At 41.4% G+C, this 19,857-nt stretch overlaps 1 protein-coding gene across 1 annotated transcript in view; it reads right to left on the bottom strand.

Moving 5' to 3' along the window:
* Window positions 1-14,893: 14,893 nt before the first annotated feature.
* The window catches only part of LPP (LIM domain containing preferred translocation partner in lipoma), a 295,572-nt gene continuing 290,608 nt past the window's right edge, over window positions 14,894-19,857 (bottom strand). Inside the window, exons 10-11 of the mRNA XM_088525533.1 lie at window positions 17,394-17,514; window positions 14,894-15,435 (exon numbers count right to left, since the gene is read on the bottom strand). Of these exons, the coding sequence (XP_088381659.1) occupies window positions 15,307-15,435; window positions 17,394-17,514 (250 nt within the window). The 3' untranslated portion in view covers window positions 14,894-15,306. The remainder of the gene's footprint in view (window positions 15,436-17,393; window positions 17,515-19,857) is intronic.

Genomic DNA, 19,857 nt, shown 5'->3' with positions numbered 1-19,857 from the left:
ACATGATCATCTACAGCATTCCTGAAGCAGATCAAACTGAACTGGGAACTGAGAACAATCCAGATTATTTATTTCAGTGACATACCAGAAGTAACTTCCTAAGAGTTTAGGTCTGCATACCACACTTCTTTCCACCTTTCACATAATAGCATAAATACTGCTCTTCCCTTCAGCTGTGAAGCAAGGTGCTTGGCTCTGTGTCAGCCAACCACCACTTACTCTTCGTAATACTTGTGACCAACTTCCAGTACCCACAGGATGTATAACTTACCTCTGCAGATTTTCTCAAGGCTAAGGAATGGAGTGCTCTCAACTGCAAAGATGGACATTTTTGAGCACAGCACGAAATTTGTCAAGAGCTGGCTAATACAAGCAGCAGTTGGCCTCTCTTGTGACACTTTTCTGACATCCTGGCTTCACCCAACAGTGCAAGAAGCTCTCGAATTAAATATGTTGAGGAGCCACACAGAGAAATTTTGAACCTCAAAGAGAAAGACAGAGGATATGAATCATAATTGCAAGTGGCGGTTTGGAGAAAGTAAATACCATTTGACTCGAGAAAAATAATTTCACACACTAGCAAACAAAAATGAAATTTATAAGAAGTTTATTGGATTGGTAAAATGTAATAAAAAAGCATTTGTGATATTTCTTCTGCAAAGAAAAAAGGCATCTGGCGATTTTGCATATTTATTTTCCCTTACAAAACATTAGAAAAGCATAACTGATAAAATAAGGATAACAACTGAAAGAGCAGAGCAAAGAGGAAAATACATCTCAATATAATTGGATAATGCATAATAAAAATACAGAAAACATGCTTAAAACAGCTTTCATTCTCTTACTGTAAAAAGTCATTTTATGTGTTGAATAAAAAATATATGCCGGTTGCTCTGAAAATTGCAGTTTAGAGGAGGTAACTAGCTGAGAACAAAATATATATATCTATATATATTTATAAATATAGAAAATGTGTATATGCTGCATCTGTCCTCAGAACAAATTGGAATAAATGGTTTTCAATTCATGCACAAAAGTTACCAGAGAAAAAACTTCATTTATTACCTAGTGGACCAATCCTGTAAGGTGCTGACTGCGTTTCCTGAGCGCCTCAAAGCCCTGTAGAAGTAGTTAGGGTGGGTGACAAGTGGCCTAATGAGTTTGGTGAGAAGGGAGGGTATCCAGCACCTCCCAGGAGGCACACTCAGCAACTCACAGGATTCAGGAAAACTCTGATGACAGAAGGATCGGGCCCCTAACAGACTTGGGTAGTGCTTGTGCTCAGCAAGGGGTAAAACTCGGGTACCCCCAAGTTCTGACAGGTAGGAGACCAGTCCTAAAAGCTCAAGTAATGTTACTTCATTAGGATTTGAGGGCATGGAGTTTGCGGTAGAAGGCATCCCTCGTACAGGGAATGTCTCCTTTATGCCCCTCTCTTGCCCAGATAACTAGGCTAGTGATTCACATTTAAAAGGAAGACGCATCCCACACCACTGAGAGCCTCTATCTGCTGGTGCAGAACAAGGGAACCAGTCATGCTTCCCTTCCAACTGCAAGAAAGAAATAATGCCAAACCTTCTTTATCTCAAAGGCTAAACCAACTACCACCATAAAGCTGAAATACCACCTCAAACCTGGCCTAATCTTCCACCATGAATTAATACACACCTAGTAGACAAGATCACCAACAAACCCTAGAGTAGACATATCTTCAGTTGGTTGGGATAGGCCAAAGCATAGCAGCTTCAGAGGACAAATGTTTCTGGGTGCACTCCCTCCTTGCACTATACAAGAACCAAGCAGCTCTCCCAGCTCTGGGGAGCTTTGCCATGGCCACAGAAGAGGCATGTAGCCAAGAAGAATCTTCCTTCTGGAATGACATATGTGGTTATGACCCTCTTGTAAATAAAATAAAGCCAGCATTAGAGATTAGGCTCTGAAACACTACGGACCTCTGCAGTTTGTTCTGAGTTGGAAAGCACTGCACCCAAACTGCTGAATCAGTGCTCCTGGTTTCTCATACGAAAAAAAATGGATTTGAAAAAACGGGCACCTGGAGACTGGCCTCTGTCTCTGTGGTAGCCCAGAATACAAGCCATGGTTTTAGGATGCTACAAGACCATTAGAGAAGGTGAATCCAGGCAGACCTTTTCTAGCAAGACCAAAAGAACCCAGGCATAACTTTGTTCTGCCCAAAGTTTTGCAATACTCACTCCTTACTCTCTAGAGGGACAGCAGAATATGAAATGGTGGAGAATCAGGTGCAAAGCCATCCAGGCCCCAGTTTGGACAAACCTGGCAATTCTCTTACTGCATCTGGAAAAACAGCTTCCCTAAAGCATGATTTTGGGGACTGAAAAGTGAGAGCACATCAGCTCAGATTACATTCATATTGAGTAGTACTAAACAACCGCCTCTGGTTCACCTTTGGATTTCCTCTTCTAATATTATACCGAAAAATGAGTAAGAGAAAGTATAGAAGAAACAATATCAAGCAAATAAAGTCTCCAGATAGGGATGACACTGGAGTTCTGTGGCAAAATGATACAAAGACTTTTCAGGAGATACATTGAGGTATCTCCACTACCAAACAGTCATCTACAAGACAGTGAGATGTGTTACACAAGTTGACAAGCAATGTTGATGGGATAAGTTTTTGCTTTACCTATCTCAATGGAGAAGAGATACTCAAAATTAATCTCTGGCTTCTGTTCTGCATCTTTTGTAGAGTTTCCTGTCCCTGCTCTGCACTAGGGTTATTTCTCTGGTGCCCATAAAAGAGTGCTGCAGGTCTCTGAGAAGGCACATAGTGGTGAAGAAAGTAGAAAACATTTTCTGTAAAGGCAACCCAGTTAATAGCACACTCTTCATCTTGCTGGTTGTGCTACTTAAATGTTTGTCAGGCGCTTAGCTACTTGGGCATTAGGCAGATCATTTTGGATGGATCGAGTAAACAACTTGATCAGGCTCAGAGGACAGGCAGAAAATGTCCACTTGCCAACCGGAAGTGCTTTCCTACCCATACAGAACGGTCAATAAAACACTGTCAGATTTTTTTTTTTTTTTTTTTTTTAAAAAGGCCCTAGTTCTGTCTTTTGAATGGGTAAAATCTCAGCATAGTTGAAACACAAACCACAACCTCCGGCTGTGCATTTCAGTGCAAACTGCTCTTATTTCATACAACCCTGAATGAAACAGTAGCACAAAAGCAGCCTAATTAGAAGAGGATCTTCTCCTCCATCTCCTCAAATCCTAATCATTGCACACAATCCCATAGCTAATGGCAGAGAAAAAAACATATGAAAAACACCCTTTTTTCTTGCAAAATACTTGCACTGCAAAAATGTTAAGCAAAAATAAAAACATGATCAAGCCCCCAGGCTGGACACAGATTCACCACAGGGAACAGTTCTGCATAGGTAAGAGTATGAGGTGGACTCACCCCCATAGCTGAAGGGAATACGTACTGCACAGTTTGGGAAGCTCTAGCTGGAGCAAAATGTTAGCACAGGATGACCTGGGCTCTGACACAAGTTGAAGGATCACCGCAGAGGGTGGCTTTTTTCTCATTCTTGGCTGAAAAGCCACCATCAAGAAAGAAAATAAAATTAATGTAAAACTGCACTGAATGGCCATCTCCCTTTAATTTTCAAATGTGAGCACCTTCCCAAATGAAGACATTTTTCCCACCTGGCATTCAAACTTGGAAAAGCTTCCCTAAATCATAGTTAGGGAATTTACTTTCTGATTGCATTTTTAATCTTAAAATTTAATTGAGCTTTCCTAGAGCTTAAAATTTAGTTGTGCTTTTTCTTCATTTTCTTTTAATTCAGTGCCCAAGTGCCAGAATGACACCATATCACATAGGGACCAGAACAAGACAAGGACACAACTAGCAATGAGTAAAAATAATGACACCATTAAAGAGCACATGGTTCTGACTATGCGACGTGCTGAAGAAGCAAAGCTTCTATGGAATAAAATTAGCATGAGTTGCAGAAACTTAGCTATTTAAAAAGAATTAGAGCAATTACGTCCTTTAGTTTTTGCCACATTTATTATTTTCACCTCTCTCTCCTCGCAGATGAAATGGGCCTGGCCAGTTTGTTCTCCTTTTCAGGTCGACTTTGCTCTCTGGCTGTGAGGCTGCTGGTGCAGAGCTGCGGATACAGAACTTCCCACACTTCAGGGGAAGGCTGAAGGGGGGCTATTTCCTAACCATGAAACTATTCCTGCTCACCATGCACTCTGCTTTCAAAAAAAGCCCCCAAACAAAAAATAACTGAATCTTTAAACAAGCAGAGTAACCTTTTAAGGCTTCAAAAAGAGTTTTTTGAACCTGAGGTAGGAGGGTTGGGAATGGGAACACATTTTCCTAGTTACGGGAAATAGTGAGAAAGCCAACATTTCTGGAGATGATATGCTGGATAATAACAAATCGGAAGTCTGCTGCTCAGCCTGCTCTGCCAACCAGCCCCTGTGAGAAAAACACTGTGAAAAAGGTCTTTTGCACTGATGAACTTAAAACCCAAAAAGGGGCAGCACAGCAGGAGGAAGGGAAACACAGGTACCTAGAACAGAAATAACCTGCCTGCAGCAACCATAGAAGTAGGCAGAAAAACGGTGAATAGAGGTGGTCTCCTTATTCCCCCAGCCCTGTTCCCAAAACTGCTTTGGGAATGAATTGGGGGAGCGAGGGACAGCAGCAATTTGAAAACAGTGGTTGCTCCAGTTAAACTGTATCTTCCCAAAGAGGGGGCAGGGGGAGATGGCTATTATTAATGTCCTTCCATACATAGCAAGGCAGACATCCTGCATAATGGCAACACAATACATCAATAATAGCCCAAGAATAGCTTCCTACCATTTTTTCCCCCCTGACAGTTAGAAACATAAAGAGAAAAATCAAGCTGCTGAGATAAATAGCTGAGTCTCCACCCCCACCTCAAATTGCCTTGGCATATTTTAAAAGATAAATGGTTCTATGAGAAATTTAAATAGCTTTCTCTTTTCTTTTTTGGCAGCTGCGGGAACTGGGTCAGGTGTAGAAATTATTAATTTCGAAGCCTGAAAAACCCATGTTTGAAAGTAAGGGTTTTTCTTTTTTTAAGCATCAACTTTCTTAGAAGTAGAGTTAGAAAAAATTAAAAAATAATCATGCTCTTTACAAAAGTCAGACCAGAAATGATTAAATAATAGTGCATCCTGCAGCAAAGGGACAATTTGCATAATAGTTTCATGGACATTAAAAGTATCCATAGTGGTTTGTTATTTTTTTTTTTTGCATAGAGTGTAGTATTTGCACAATGGCTTTTGTTCCTCTGGATCAAATGTAGCACTGGGAGCGTGGCTTAAAGAAAAGGGGCACCATTCTGCAGTTTTAGCCCAAATTTAGTACCCCTTTCGAAACGGATTACAGCCAGAGTGACCGAGAACAGACGTTTCACAAGCAGACCACTTACTCATAGTTAGGTTTCAGGATTGACACCCCAATAAGCTGAATTGCTTGAGACTGCACTACAGAGGGTTCGGTGCTGGTGAGCCTGGCACTGGATCGCTTTAAATCACTGCTTCCCCCTTCCACTCAAGTTACTCTTGATTTACGCTGGTGATGGGTTATGATGTTCAGCTTGTCTGCATGATGCCAAGAGCTATGTCCTTCTTCATGTTGTATCTGGAAGGATCTCTTTATAACCATAAAGACCAGGATCTCAAAAGAAAAGACAAATCCTGTGAAAGCTGCTCTGAGCCTAGAAATGCTGATATATGAACTCCCTCACTGAATAGTACACTAGTTAGGACCTGTAAAAGGGTCAAATTTCCAGTCCTACAAAGTTTCCAAGATCTTGAAAGATACACGGCTGGCATGCAGCCCACTGCCCTCACTGCATCCTGCTAAAAGTCCCTGTTAGACATGTGCTGTATTCCCCGTCCCAAATCCATCAGATAGGTGCAAAAGTGGAGAACTCTCTCATTTAGACCCACTGTACCTCCACGGGCCTCTTGATTTGTGCTGTCCTCCCTTTAGTGACCAATCAAAAATGCAAATGGTGGCAAAGGCACAGATGTAAATAGAACTGCAGTGCCTAGAAAGTCAGGACATAGATAGGATCAGAAGACAGACTGTAATTACAGGCCCTGCTACTTATTACATAGGCCAGTTGTGTTACATGAGCCTACTGTGGAAACTTCCTGTGTAATTAATAAAGGAGAAACAGAATACTTCTGCAATCACTTTTCTAGATTTCACTGTGGGGGTCCAATCCTGCCATCCTGGATTAGTTCTAATCATAGTCAATCTTTCTTTGCATCAGCTGAAGGCATCTGTTCAAAAGACTTCCAAAAAAAAAAAAAGAAATCTCATTGCAAACCTACACCATGCAATCAAGAAGGAAAGGAAATCGATCCTGAAAACCCCCACCCAGATCGTAATCTGACAGTGTTTTCAAGGCATCCGTCAGAAAAGCAGGAAGAAAAAAGAATGCTATGAAATATTTAAAATCCTACTTCTGTCAGGAATACATGAGAGAGGAAGGTGATTTGCAAAGGGCTGTGTTACATGTAAGCCAAAAATGACAGTACCACCTTCCGTAGAGCGATGTGGATGCCCTTGGCCCAAGCAAGAGCGGTTCTGAGAAGCAGCACCAGGAGTCAGCAGGGACTGGCAGGACAGCGTCGAGGCTGGTGAGCAGGACCCAGGAGCTTGCCCTGCACCCCGGGGTAGGCAGCACAGCGGGAAATCACGGGAAAAGCAAAGGACAGAGTGACTAATAAGGCAAAAGAGCTCCGTGTTCACAGTCCACAGCAACCCTCCTCCTCCACAGCTTCCGTCAGACTTTCAACGGAGATGAGAACCAGGACAACCCAGGACGGATTTCTCTTAAAAGCATTCCCCTTACCACTGCTCCTACCAAAGGACATCCAAGGGAGGGGAAAACTTCCCAGCGGGATTTGAGATGCACTGAAGGGCACTTTACTTTGCTCCAGCATCCAACCATCCTGCCCTGTCCATTCTTAAAACCCCAGCAGCACAGAGAGCCTTTCCAGAAAGACCCTAGCTGGATCTGGCCTCTAGTCCCTGAACAGGCTCAGCACGAGGTCCCGTGTGAAGCAGTGTCCCAGGAGAGGAGCAGCCAAACACAGAGATGCTGAAATGCTCTTTGCCTTGGCCACATCCACTTACCTGGACGTAAAAATGGGACCAAAATGGTTTTGATAAGCTGAAACAAAAACCACTCTGGAGCAAAACCAGCATAGCTACAATCCCCACAGCGCTTGTGTAAGATAGAAAGACGAACCCCTAGAATGTATGTATCAAAAGCCATTTTATGCAGATTTTTTCCTTCTGAATATTTAAAACATGGTGAATATTAAACTTCAGAGATTCTTAATACGTTCCAAAGCCCCACGGACCTTTGAAATGCTAGCGCATCAATATGCAACATCTAATCTTGTCAAAAAAAGAGGGAGAGAAAAAAAAAAAAGGCTATTCATCCTTTACTAGTAGAGGTTACAGGAAGAATCGTAAGGAAAAAAACTTCCAGCATCTTATGCAATAGGTTAAATCTACAGTGGTTGGGAAAGTTTCACTTTCAGCAAGGAGGGAAAGTGACTGTACGTGCATTGCTGCTGGAAGCTTCTTCTAAAGTGTGAGGCTGAAACTGTGTAGCTGGATTACAGTAAGTAGTTTATTAAAAAAACAAGGCTTGTGGCTTTGCATCCTCTTCCAGTCAAATGTAGTCTCAGAATCTCCCCTCCAAAAGCCAGCAGACAGTGCGCCACCTAAAAACGCGTTCTCATCCAAAATGATGTGGTTAAAATGGCTCTGCTTGTTTATAAAGTTTAGTGTTTCGTATCGCTTGCATCTGACCTTCAGCAGAAAGAAAAGCTCAGTTAAATTGTGCAAATATGTACCAAATGGGAGCAAGGGAAAGCAGCCAAAAATGCTGCATGAGCTTTTACAGGGCTGCAGCCTTTTAGGAGCACCACTGAGATGAACTGGATGAGAGGCCAAATTGATTTAGGCTCCAGGCAGAAGCTTAAAACACTATGACATCCAAATTTGAAAAGAAAATGCTCTGTTACTGCAACCCCAAATTTCCTGCACATGAAAACACTGTTCTCTTTCATCTTCAGGAGATGCTAGTTCTGTAATCCGACATTTAAAAATGAACAAACAAGCAGAGTCAGCTGACAAAAGATTCTTACTGCTGAATGGAAGTAGGTCACACTGAGTATTTTGCCTTTACAGTCTGGCTTAGTATTAGTGTTGTACGCAAAACAGCAACAAAACTGCACTGGAGACAGTGATTCTAATTTTGTCTTTCCAATGACCATGAGCATTAACCTTCTGCATTAACGTGCAATGCCTCCCAGTACCTGGTATCTGGTTAATTAAAAATATATAAAAAAGCCGCCACATACTAAAATAGACCAAAAAATCTCACTGGTCAGCCTTCATTTAAAGAAATCTAAGTATGAATACTTGGGCAGAGAGGAATTTTCCTGAAGGAACATAAAAGAAAACGAAAGCTCTACATACAAGACAAAATAAAATCTTCTGTCTCTCACAAATGCAAATTCTGGCTGCCCTTTTACACAAATATATTAAAGGAATAAAAAGGGAGAAAAAAATAAGAGAGGCAACACTAATAAATTCATTTTTGGAGAAAAAATATTTTAAAACAGACAAACTATCCTTCAAACAAGTTTCTTCATGATACATCCCTGCAATCATGTGGTTCTAAATTACATGGTTAAATATGACTGAAAAAGTAAGGCACAATTTCACAATCATTTTAAAAGCAATAATTATAATCATTTTCTTTGATATCCATGTGGCAGGCCACTGATACTATGGATGCACTAAACTACTTGATTAAAGATCTGAAAAAGTTTTTCCAACTACTGGCTAAGACTTAGGATACCTCTGTGAGCAAGTTACATACCAGCTTCACTACACAGCTGAGCGCATGTTGAGCAAAAGGAAAAAGAGGGTGAGAGAGCTGCTTGCGGATAACGGGAGGCAGAAACGTAAAGAAAACCTGAGTGTCACATTCCCGGCAAGGGACTCCAGTCCTGGGGAAACGTGAAGTTGATGCCACCACTTGGGCCTTCTGTTTCCGTCTTCATTTTCCAAAAGATCTGAGTATAATGAGACGGGGAAAAAAAAAAAAGAAAGAAAAAAGAACCGAGTGCTTTTGATGCTAGTGAAGAACCCATGGGCTTGCCTACACCTTTCAGATGAAGCTAAAAGGCATTGGGGATAGGTGGCCAGCAGTGAAGCCCAGTGGGGTATTGCTGTAGTGCGGTATAGCTGCAGCCCCATCATCATCCTCAGCGCCAAGCGGGCTGTGAGTGCTCAAGCTTAGTGTCCTCAAATCACAGCAGAGAACTCCCAGATTAAAGATGAGAACTGTTTCCCTAAAGGCCTCCTGATTAGGTTAAGTCTTTCACTTGGATTTTTACACAAACGTTCTAATTTCACAGAAGATTATGTCTACTCTCTCTCGCAATACCCAGTAGCTCCAAACACCAGATAGCTGATCAGCTGCGGCAAGTACAAACTTGAAATGCTGAGGAAGACAGGTAGGGTTTCTACAGATGTTTGAGGAGAAATGCCGTTCTCTGACCCAGACAGATGCATGGAGACTGAAGTTCACTCAATATCTCTTGATATTCATGTCAGCGGCCGTAATAAGCTCCTGCTCACTAATTTCAGAGTAAACAGGAAAAAATTGCAGTTCTTACAGAAAAAGACATGGGCACTCCTTGTAGCCAGTCACTCTATGACTTTAAGATGGAAAAGAAAAATAAACCCAACAGAAGTAACACTGTTATTTTAAGAAGAGTCATATTATTTAGATAGTTCTAACAAAGGCAATAGGGACTTCAAAGTTAGCAAAACTAGACAAAAATAGGGGAAAACAACTTGTGAAAAGTTTCAAAGGTCCAATTTTACCAGTTTCAATATAGAATCATTTTCCAATAACCTGGGTATTTTTTTCTCTCTCTTTTTAATAGGATTTTATCTAAATATTTTTCAAGATTACGATAGAAACATAATCGGCGAAAGAAACTCAAGAACTACAAAAATTGAGAAAGAAGACATGGGTTTTAAGAAATGAAAATATTTGTTAACAATTCTGAAATCTATTTAGATAAAAATTCTTAATATGGTTTTAATTATAATAGCAGAAAAACTGCTGTGGATAACATTGCAAAAACAAGACAACTTCTCATTAAAAAAATGGCCCTTCTGACATCACATAATTTAGTGTAAAAATTGTAACCAGCTCTAACTGGAAATAGTGTTCTCACAGCTCTCTCTGTAATTTGTATTTAATTTGTACTTACTAACCTCTAGATAATACTAAGTAGTTCCTGCTATCCTTTGGCAACGAACCCTCAATTACCATCACTAGTGTTTTCTATTGAGAATTTCACCACAGTGAAATTCCTTGGTACATTTTTTCTCTGCTAGTCTGCTCTACACTTACAGTATTCAAATATACAAAGTGTGTAATCAGCACAGCTTAGTGAACAAATATCAAATCAACATGCTGAACCAATGGCAAGAACCAGGTATCAATAAAAAGCAAATAAAAGGTGAAATCCTTTTCGAGCTGTTCAGCTAAGGCACCAGGTATCTAATACTGCTCGCTCTGACACTAAGGAGGACCAAGACACAGAATTTCCCTCATAGACCTTCCCTGCAGTTCAGTTATCCCTCATTTGCTGGAGTTTCTCACAATCAAGAGGAACAGTAGTGTAAAATTAAGCATTTATCAAGCCCAAGCTAGAGTCGGCTGACCATACCAGTTTCACCAAGAAGATCTCAGCTAGGACTTAGTGCGCATTCTCTTCAAGACCCACCATTTCTCTAAGAGACACCTCATCCTCATTCTCTTCAAGCTAATTTGCTGATAGGTAGTTGATGTAAGGCCTATGTCTCACTTGAGTCCTGCTTCTGCTGTCAGGCTGAATGCTGTATGTAGAGTTTGCTGTGACAAAGACTTTGCTACTTCCGCACCTCTATTATTAAGTCCTTGTCCAAGTGTTTTGCAGCTGTGATAAAAATCTATGAATTAAAATATTAAAAAAAACAAAAACAGAATTAAAGGTGCATTATCTGATAGGCTAGAGCAACGGTGTTGCTTTCTGTTTTTAAAAGCAACATCCAGACAAAGATTAAAATAAGTGAAAACAAAACCGTCACATTCACAAAACACTAGTGTTAGCCTTGGGGATATGCTTAAGGATTGGGCCGTAACCAAGGCAACCCAATCTTCTGTAGAAAGTTTAAGTAGACGTTAAAGCCATGGTTCAAAGATACAGTAAATCTGGCTGCAGGGCAACTTGTGACGCACGGGAAGCGCCACAGCCAGCTGACACAAAGCCCTGATCTCGTATTAACTCACCCTCCCGTTGCACACACACGTCACGTTGGATCAGCTACTTGTCCTCCTGCAGCCGGCCTAAAGGCGACGCCGAAGCTGCATCAGGCGTTCCGGGCAATTTGTGCCCACATCCTGCCCTGATCGGATCTGCACAACTTGCTAATACGGCATTGCTCTGGTATTAATGACAGTAGAACCATGAATTAAGTCACACTATGCGACAACTTTAAGCCTATGCCTAAACAAACCCCATGGGCTTACATATTTTGCTAAATTAGAACCTGATCCTGGGCCTTATCTGGCCACACGAAACATGGGATCAAGTTCTACTTGCCAACAAACACTAGGAAAAGCCAAAGCAGCAAAAGCAAAAAAAACTGCAGACTCAAACAGAATTGTTTGTGTGATCTTCCAACTCTTTCTGAAAGGAACATTTTGGAAGTTACCATAATCACAGATCATGTGATTTTTTTTTTTCAGAGCAAAGGAGTGCATCTTAAAAAAAGCAAGGTCTCTTTGGCAAAAAGACTTCTTTGGAACAGATAAATGAGGATATATAATAAATACATGATAAAGACTGTGATGAAGCAATATCCCAGTGGTTCTTAACTGCAGTGCAATGGAGACACGTCCACCCTCATTTCCTAATTAAATCCTGATGCACTGAGGGGAGATTTCCATACACAGGTGGTTGATGAGAGTCTCTACACTACATGTACATATGTGCAATTTCTTTCAAATATATTTCTAGCAATATTTGAAGCCAAATCACATGCATTACAGAAAATGAAGAGGAATACTTTTTATACCTGCTCATTCCAATGGGTAGTTGGCTTTAGTGTTTCAGGGGTGAAAACGAAAGCATGATAGTACCTTTGCCCAGATATTTCAGGAATAGAAATTAACCCCAATGCATCAAATAATAGAACCACTTGAACTTTGTTAAACTGCTTCCACCCATAGTGTACTTAATGCTTGAAAAAAATGGCTCTCACCCCCTGCACACCAGCCCAACCACCACAGCACTTAATAATGGGGAGATTCAGATCTAGATGTCCTAGCTGGCCCTTAACTTTCAGATAGGCAGGAATCACAAATCTACATATCACTATACATTTTTTACAAAGAGAAGACAGAGTTCTGAAATCAGCAGTTTGGATTAATTTAACTCACATGGATGCTCAGGAAGTGGGAGAGGAGCCCTCTCGTGCAAATGGCAGAAGACAAGAGATAAACCATAGGACTTGCTCTGACTACAGCCTATGGTAGGGCCACAGAAGCCTCAAAAGCTTCAGTTCTCCCTAGTCTCTTATCTAGACCATGTTCTGCATGCAGCTACAACAGCTTGTTCCCACCAGGTTGCACAGTGTTATTCAGGAGAGTCTCATCAGCCACCTGACCTACAACCAACAAGAAGGAGGATGCTCAGAGGGGTGGTTGTTGCCTGACAACTGGCTTGTTCTGTGCCTGCGTGCATCACATCTCTCCCTTACTCTCCCCCGAGATGTAAAATCCTCTACAAGGATATGGTAGAAGTTAAAATCTCTGAACTTCGCATTTTTGTAAGGCTAATTCAAATTGCATTTGCTCAATAGTTGTGAGGGTTTTTGACTGGTGGTTGTAGGCATGGCACATAAAGTGAGCTAAAAAGTACCATATGTGCCACACTTAGGAGCCCAGATGGAATGTGGCAGGAGTCATGGTACAAAAGAAAAAGATCTGTTTATTTTTGAGGCAGTAGAATATTGAAGGCCAGGGTAAAAATCTAGTATAAAAAGGTTAACTGCTTCAGCACAGGCACTATGGTGGAGAATCATTTCTTTTGCTTACTGATTCACTTGGGAATCTCCTCTGAATCACTGGAGCTTGCCAAAAAAACAAACCATGCAAGGGACAGGTTTCAGACCTGTATTTCTGTATCTGAACTCACTGTTGACAGCTAAAGCTATTACATTTCACAGTGCTCTCCTATAAAGGTTAGTGCTTAAACTGAAAGGAAATGTACCATTTGCAGGAGATGCAGTATCACAATTCTTCCTCTTCATTTCCTCTCAGTCCACCTCATGTATTTTTTTTTTCTTTTCAGCATTAGTAGGTATATCAGGCTTCTGTTACAGAGATTAAAGAAGAATGTACCACATACTCATTGGTTTTCAGGGGGTGCACAGAAGAGAAATTTTTAGAACTTAATCTTGAAAAATGTCAGTTTGTTACTAATATGGCCAATCAGTCTACAACTGTTTGAGTTCTGCTTCTTAATTTGTTAAGTGCATAGAAAGGTATTTTCTTTGATTACATCTGCAAATAAGATATTAATGTCAATTCAGTGATACGAAAATTACTCCCTGTGTAATTTGCACCTTAGTTATTATGGGTTTCATGAACAAGAGTATTATAGCTGCACAGAATAAGCCACAGATTTATAATTTATTTTAAATAAACAAAACTAAAAAAAGCCCCCACGAACAACAAGAAAAAAAAATGAGGTGTCTGTGTCCAGCTTTTTATTTGCCTTGGCATAGGTATTAATATTAATTCTGGATAGAGGATAAAACTGCTGCTCCTGGCCCAACCCTTTTCTGCAATGACATTTCACCAGAAAGAAGTAATAAGTAACTGAAATGAAAATGAAAGAGAAATAAATCCTACTTTTGGACATCTCCTTTAGCTTTCTTCAGATAAAAACTGAACTACAGCACGAACTGTTTATTTTTCTTTTAAACAGATCTTCCAAATCACATATGCCTCAATCAGTGAACGAGTTTCTTGTCTATCCCAAGGATTGATTCAATTGCTGCTACAGCTGACGGGAATCAACTACTTGCAGTCAGCAGGAGACAGAAGATGAGCACATTGCTTATCTGCCCAGGAACCAGCACTGCCATTGGGCCTGCTCTAATGGGACATGTGAAAGTGCCAGAAGGTTTTTTTGAGTACCCCTTTGCACTGCAGTTCTTTGTAGTAAAGTTCCTTAAAAACCACTGGGATTTCAAAAAAATATTTTAGCTCCAGATCCTTAAAAGACCTTCTCAACAGGCAAAATTGGCATTATACCTCCTGTAAATCAAAAGCATATTTTGTGTGTGTGTTTGTGTGTGTATGTGTAGTGTTGCCTGTGTGTAGTGAGTGCAAGCTCACATCCTTCTGTGATTGCTCATACATCTGTGAATTGGAAGCATCACTACCAAATATATTTATGCAGTAGCAAAATATAATTTCATAAGAAAAGGAAAAAAAAGAACTTATTAAACTGGAAGGGAATGGAGACAAGGAAGGGCCTAAGAAAAATATGCAAATAACAGATCTGTGTTCTAAAGATATGCGATCACATCAACACTCTTCTGTATGTTTGAAGTTGCCTATAGTTTTGGTAGCGATGAGAGAGATGCGGTTCTACTCTCACCCTGGTTTTGCACCTTCTATTACAGCGGAGTTACTTCTGCTCATGATCCAGTTCCCACTGAGGTTGATAGGAAGGTGCCTAAGACTTCAAAGGGAACTGGACCAGGTTCTCAAGAGGACCTGGGAGAAGTAGCTAGCTCAGACACCTTCGTGTGCCTCTTGGGAGTCAGGAATCAAACAGCTTTTCAGAAATATCATTAGAACTGTGTTCAGACCTCCTTCCATAGGCACCTAACTTTAGCGCTATGACCCCTTCCCTCTTTTAACCGCAGAGATAGCAGGTGATCTGACTCACCACTCATCTAAATAGTCACATCTAAATTAGGTGCCTATCGCAGGTGATCTGAAAATGGCCTTTAAAACTGCCCTCTTGCTCCAAAACCTTCTTCTTTTTTTTTTTTTTTTTTTTTTTCAAGCAAAGACTTAGGCCCTAGGTTGGAAAGAAATCATGCAAAGCTTGTGCAATTCTCCCAACAGGCAGACTGGGGAGGGTCACAGTCGATATTCAGAGATCAGTGCTGGCCTTAGCAGTAAGAGCCTGGATCCGAGCTGAGTTGCAGGTCTTGCAAAGGATGTGTCCATCCAGAGGGTAACAGCCCTGATTGTCCCCTTCAGACAGGAGGCCACCACAGTCCTGGTGTGATAAACAAATAGAAAAAATAAAATGAAAAAGAGAAAAGAACAAGTTCAACAAAGAATCTGTTAGCCAGAGAATCTCTCTCCTCATTCTCCACCTTAACAGGATCTAGCACGAGTCAGTGTAAAGCATGAAGCCGAGGTATGTGATGTTGTTCATGATTAAGCCATTTCCTGATAAGAGACAATGCTGCAGAGAAGATGGGTTACCAAGCTCTCTGCTATACTTAATCCAGCTGAAAATAATATGAGATTTTTTCCCCTTCACATTTTTGAGGAAGGAAAGGTCTTTAGAACTAGAGAAAACATCCAACTTAGCACCTATTTATTAATGCAAAAAAGAAGCATCCTTGTGAAGGAAGTTCGGTACTATTATCTGACTACGGGTAATCTCCTTTGGAAGAGTCAACACACAAACCTTTAGCAGACCTGTCAGCTGTACTCATACTGCAGCTGGGCCAAAAAGCTGTGACCAAAAGGAGAATTTTTCTGGGGCAGCTGCACAAGACACCCCACTGGAAGTCCCAAACCTTGCTCCAGAGACCTTAGAATCTAAATACAGCTACTAGGAATTTTGCCCTCAGGAATTTGCCCTCCTGATGTAGTCAGGCAGTCATTTATCCAAGAATTTCTGACAGACCTGAGGGGATTACAGTTTTCTTGGAGGCCATCCCCCTGGCCCCCCTGGTAAAAAAAGAGATGGAAACGAAGAGAAAATATTGTTCCTTTTGAAATAGAGAGTTGAGGCATATGGACATGAAGGCCAAAATGCAAAAAGATTTTCAGATACTGTGCCACAGGGACTACTCTGCCTTCCTGATTTGGGAGCCTAGTTCTGATTTTTAATTGTCTTACTGACCTGCAGTTCCTGTGGGAACCTCTGTGTCATGCAGAGATCACAGTGCAGTGACTTCTTAGCCAGCAAATGAATGCTCCAAGCCACTTAACTGCCTGTGAGATCGTGCTCCAAGCTAATACTGTACAGTTCTGGGCCTTGGCCATCGTGGAGCTGTGTGAGTGTCCATGTCTTGTGCTCTCCGCTGCAACTACCTCTGCTATTCAGGTGTATGGGGCAAGCTTAGGTGGGGACTCATCAGCCAAGGTTGGGACTTGCCACATTACAAGTTAGGCTCTGCAAAATTGATTGCAGGAATGTCTTTAAAAACTGGGCCCAAGCAAGAGGCTGATATGTACCTTGGAAGACAATGTCAGAAGTGAGAATCAAACCAGATGTCTCAAGTCTCTGCCTAGACCTTTACGCATTAGTTCATCCTTTCCAGTTGAAGTTATTAAAATCTGCAACTGCGATAAGAAATATGTTTGGTCTCATTTTCTTTCCCTGCCATCTGGCTGATATATTATCCAAGAAGTAACACTTGCACTGAAAAATTCTTGAAGGTTCCCTAACACAGCTGTTACCACATGTTAATTGCTTTAAGGTGATTTTTCTTCTTTGTCTTCAGATTCTTACAGTCAAAATTATACGTTGTGCATAATGAAACCGAACAGGAAAGTAGCACAAAAAGCACTGCGCAAAACAAGAACGATCATGTTTATGTGTCCATTAAAATTCTTCAACCCAGAGCCATATGCTGAGTTTCCTGTACAATCTTGCTCAAATTCTAACATGCATTAGCACTCATTTTAAGAACATAAACACGAGCAACGTTTGTGTCCAAGCTATAATTTATGATGTTCTCAAATATTAAGCTCTAATTAACTGAGTCACATTCTCTTGCTCTCCTAATGAACCTGTTATAAACAAGGGATCTGATTTTCTTCTCATTTGTGCTGATATAAATGAAGAAAAATTCCTTGCGTGCTGAAGTCAGTCAAGTAATTTGATTTTAGAACCATTGTTACAAATAGGGTATGCCTGTCCTGTATGTAACATGAGACTGTGATGAAATTAAGCCAACCTTTGTTTTCTTGCCTTCATGTGGTTAGAATACTAACCTCGCACCGGTAGCACTGGACATGGAAGTCACGATCCAAGGCCACAATGCGTACGGTCTCTTCTTGTCCTGGGGCTGGCATAATAGGCTCCTTACACACTGAACACCTTGGTGCAAATTTCCTTTAACAGAGCAGAGATGGTCCTAGTCATTCTCAAACTCAGAGCTGAAGTCTTTGCCAACTGCACCAGCAAGCTGGAAACGTGGCCATATATACAAACACACATACACACATATGCATATATCACAGTTTGCACCCACACGTACTTGCCTCCTCAGTGCCAGGAAGGAGCACTGTAGCCTTACAACTCAATTTGAGCCTTGCACAATATTAAAGAACATTTTATAGACTATTAGGAGAAGCAGAAAAGCGTATTCTATTTGTCCTAAGTAACAATTCTACTGAGTGCCCATGACTCTGATATCTCTTCATTCCTGCAACACTTAGGCTCAATCTTAGTGTAACTTTAGGAAAGTCCATGGAACACCTAATGAGTAGGAAAGACCACCAGGATGCTCCAAAAGCATTTTGCATGAAAAAAAAAAACCCAAATACTGAAACATTAAAAAATGGACGTGGAACAAAGATACAAAAGTCTTAACTGTGAGAGCAAAAAGATGGGTCCCACACTAATTTCTTGAGGGTTTCCATTCATCCAATCAACACAACTCAACACAATTCCCATTAAGCACACAGGGATACACCTCTAGCTGGGCTCAGTTTTATGCTCAGGAAGTATCAGAGCAAACCTGACCAGCTGCATTTTCTACCTAGAATCAACTCAGTTACTCTTTAATCCATTATGCAGGCTTGGAAGGAAATGGGTCTGGGTGCAAGGACATCAGTGCTCCCTTTCCTAGTTAGTCTACGTCAGGGTTATAGCGTCCCAGTCACTAGCAGTATGAAGGGATTGGCTCAAATAAGGGTTAGCACAGAGATCAAGAGAAGCACCAACCTTTATTTTCCCTCCTATATCCTCCACTCTATGCCTTTCTGGCTAATCTATGTGTTTTGTATTATCTCTGGTTTTGCTCCCCCTCACTGCCCATGAGAAGTTACCATCTCTGCTCCCAGATAATTGGGAATACATGAGAAGAGTCTATAGTGAACCTTTATTCACTCTTTTGGTGAAAATCCTATGGGTAGCAATTCTCTGGCTGCAAATTCTGTTCACAAGAAAGAAACTTATACCTGCAGAATCTGTTGCTATTTAATGAGAGCCAGGGTCATGGGCTACGGAGTGACAGAGGGCAATGCTTACAGCAAACATCAGAACATGAGGAGATCAAAGGCCCTTTTCTTCTGAAACGCCTAGGAAAGATTGACTCTGCCACCCAGCCTGTCACATGAACCACCCCAGAATTAACTAGCTTAAAAAAAAAATCTATCTGTAGCAAGAATAAAGAAAAATATTAATTTCACTGGCAGCAGATGAAAGATGTCTGTGTAGCTGCAATCTAATGAAAAAATGAATTAAACAGTGGCTGTAGTGAGTGCTCTGAAAAATAACTTAAATGGATCATGATATGACCGGAGCTGTAATCGCAGTTAATTATATGCTGCTTCATGCAGGCACTTCCTTGGGATATTTAGCTCAAACCTGGTGCTTAAAAATACTTCAACATTTCTCTGTCCAGGCCACTGTGGTTAATTCATTATGGGCCAAACACCAACGGCAGTGAACTGCAGATGACTCTTACTGATATCAGGGCACTTGGAGGTGCCTGGGGGCTCCGAGCTCAGGGGGTAGCTAAGTGGCTTCTGAACTGCAGGTGGGGGAGGCTCTTCCTCCCCAGCCAGTTACAAATGGGCTGGCTCACATGCTGTGGACTGTGTGGTAGCCTGGTAGAGGCAGTCTGGGCATCTGATGAATCTCTGGCTATTCCCATGATCTTTGCCTTAGTCTTTCACTCACGGATTTGGTGTCCTTTCCTCAGACCGACAGACAACCACTTCCAACTAAGACTCCTAACATACAGATTCAGCTATGACCAAAAGACTTCAAGGTGGGACATCAGCTCTTGTCCCAACCTTTCTTCTGAAGGCATCTGAGCCCCTGCCTTGCAGCACTTGGGGAAGGAGAAGCCTCCAAATGACATTGGGGGGAAGGGGGGGAGGGGGGGGAGGAAAATCCTCTGGGATCCTGACTGATGTTTCAACCTTCTTTTCAGCATCTGCTCATGACTGAATTTTACCTTGCACATGATCTGCAGAAAGGAAGACAACAGGCAGCCGCTCCAGCACCTGCCAATTAGCCTGGCCCATCTAAGCCACAGAGAACGTTCCCATGTTGGAGTTCACCGCGCTGCCTGACTGCGGCTGTTTCCTTTCCGTCAAATCAGCCTGCTGTTCTGAGCTTTCAGGCCCACACACTGATGTCACGAGGCTCTAATTAAGTCTACCCTCTCAGAAATTAGGAGATAAATGGTTGCGATGTAAACTCACATTTGTCAGGATTGATTTT

This window comes from Tinamus guttatus, unplaced genomic scaffold (genome assembly GCF_059628265.1).
Source record: "Tinamus guttatus ecotype Peru unplaced genomic scaffold, ASM5962826v1 Tinamus_guttatus_pri_ptg000227l, whole genome shotgun sequence".
NCBI lineage: Eukaryota > Metazoa > Chordata > Aves > Tinamiformes > Tinamidae > Tinamus > Tinamus guttatus.
This window is presented reverse-complemented; position numbering and strand designations above follow the sequence as displayed.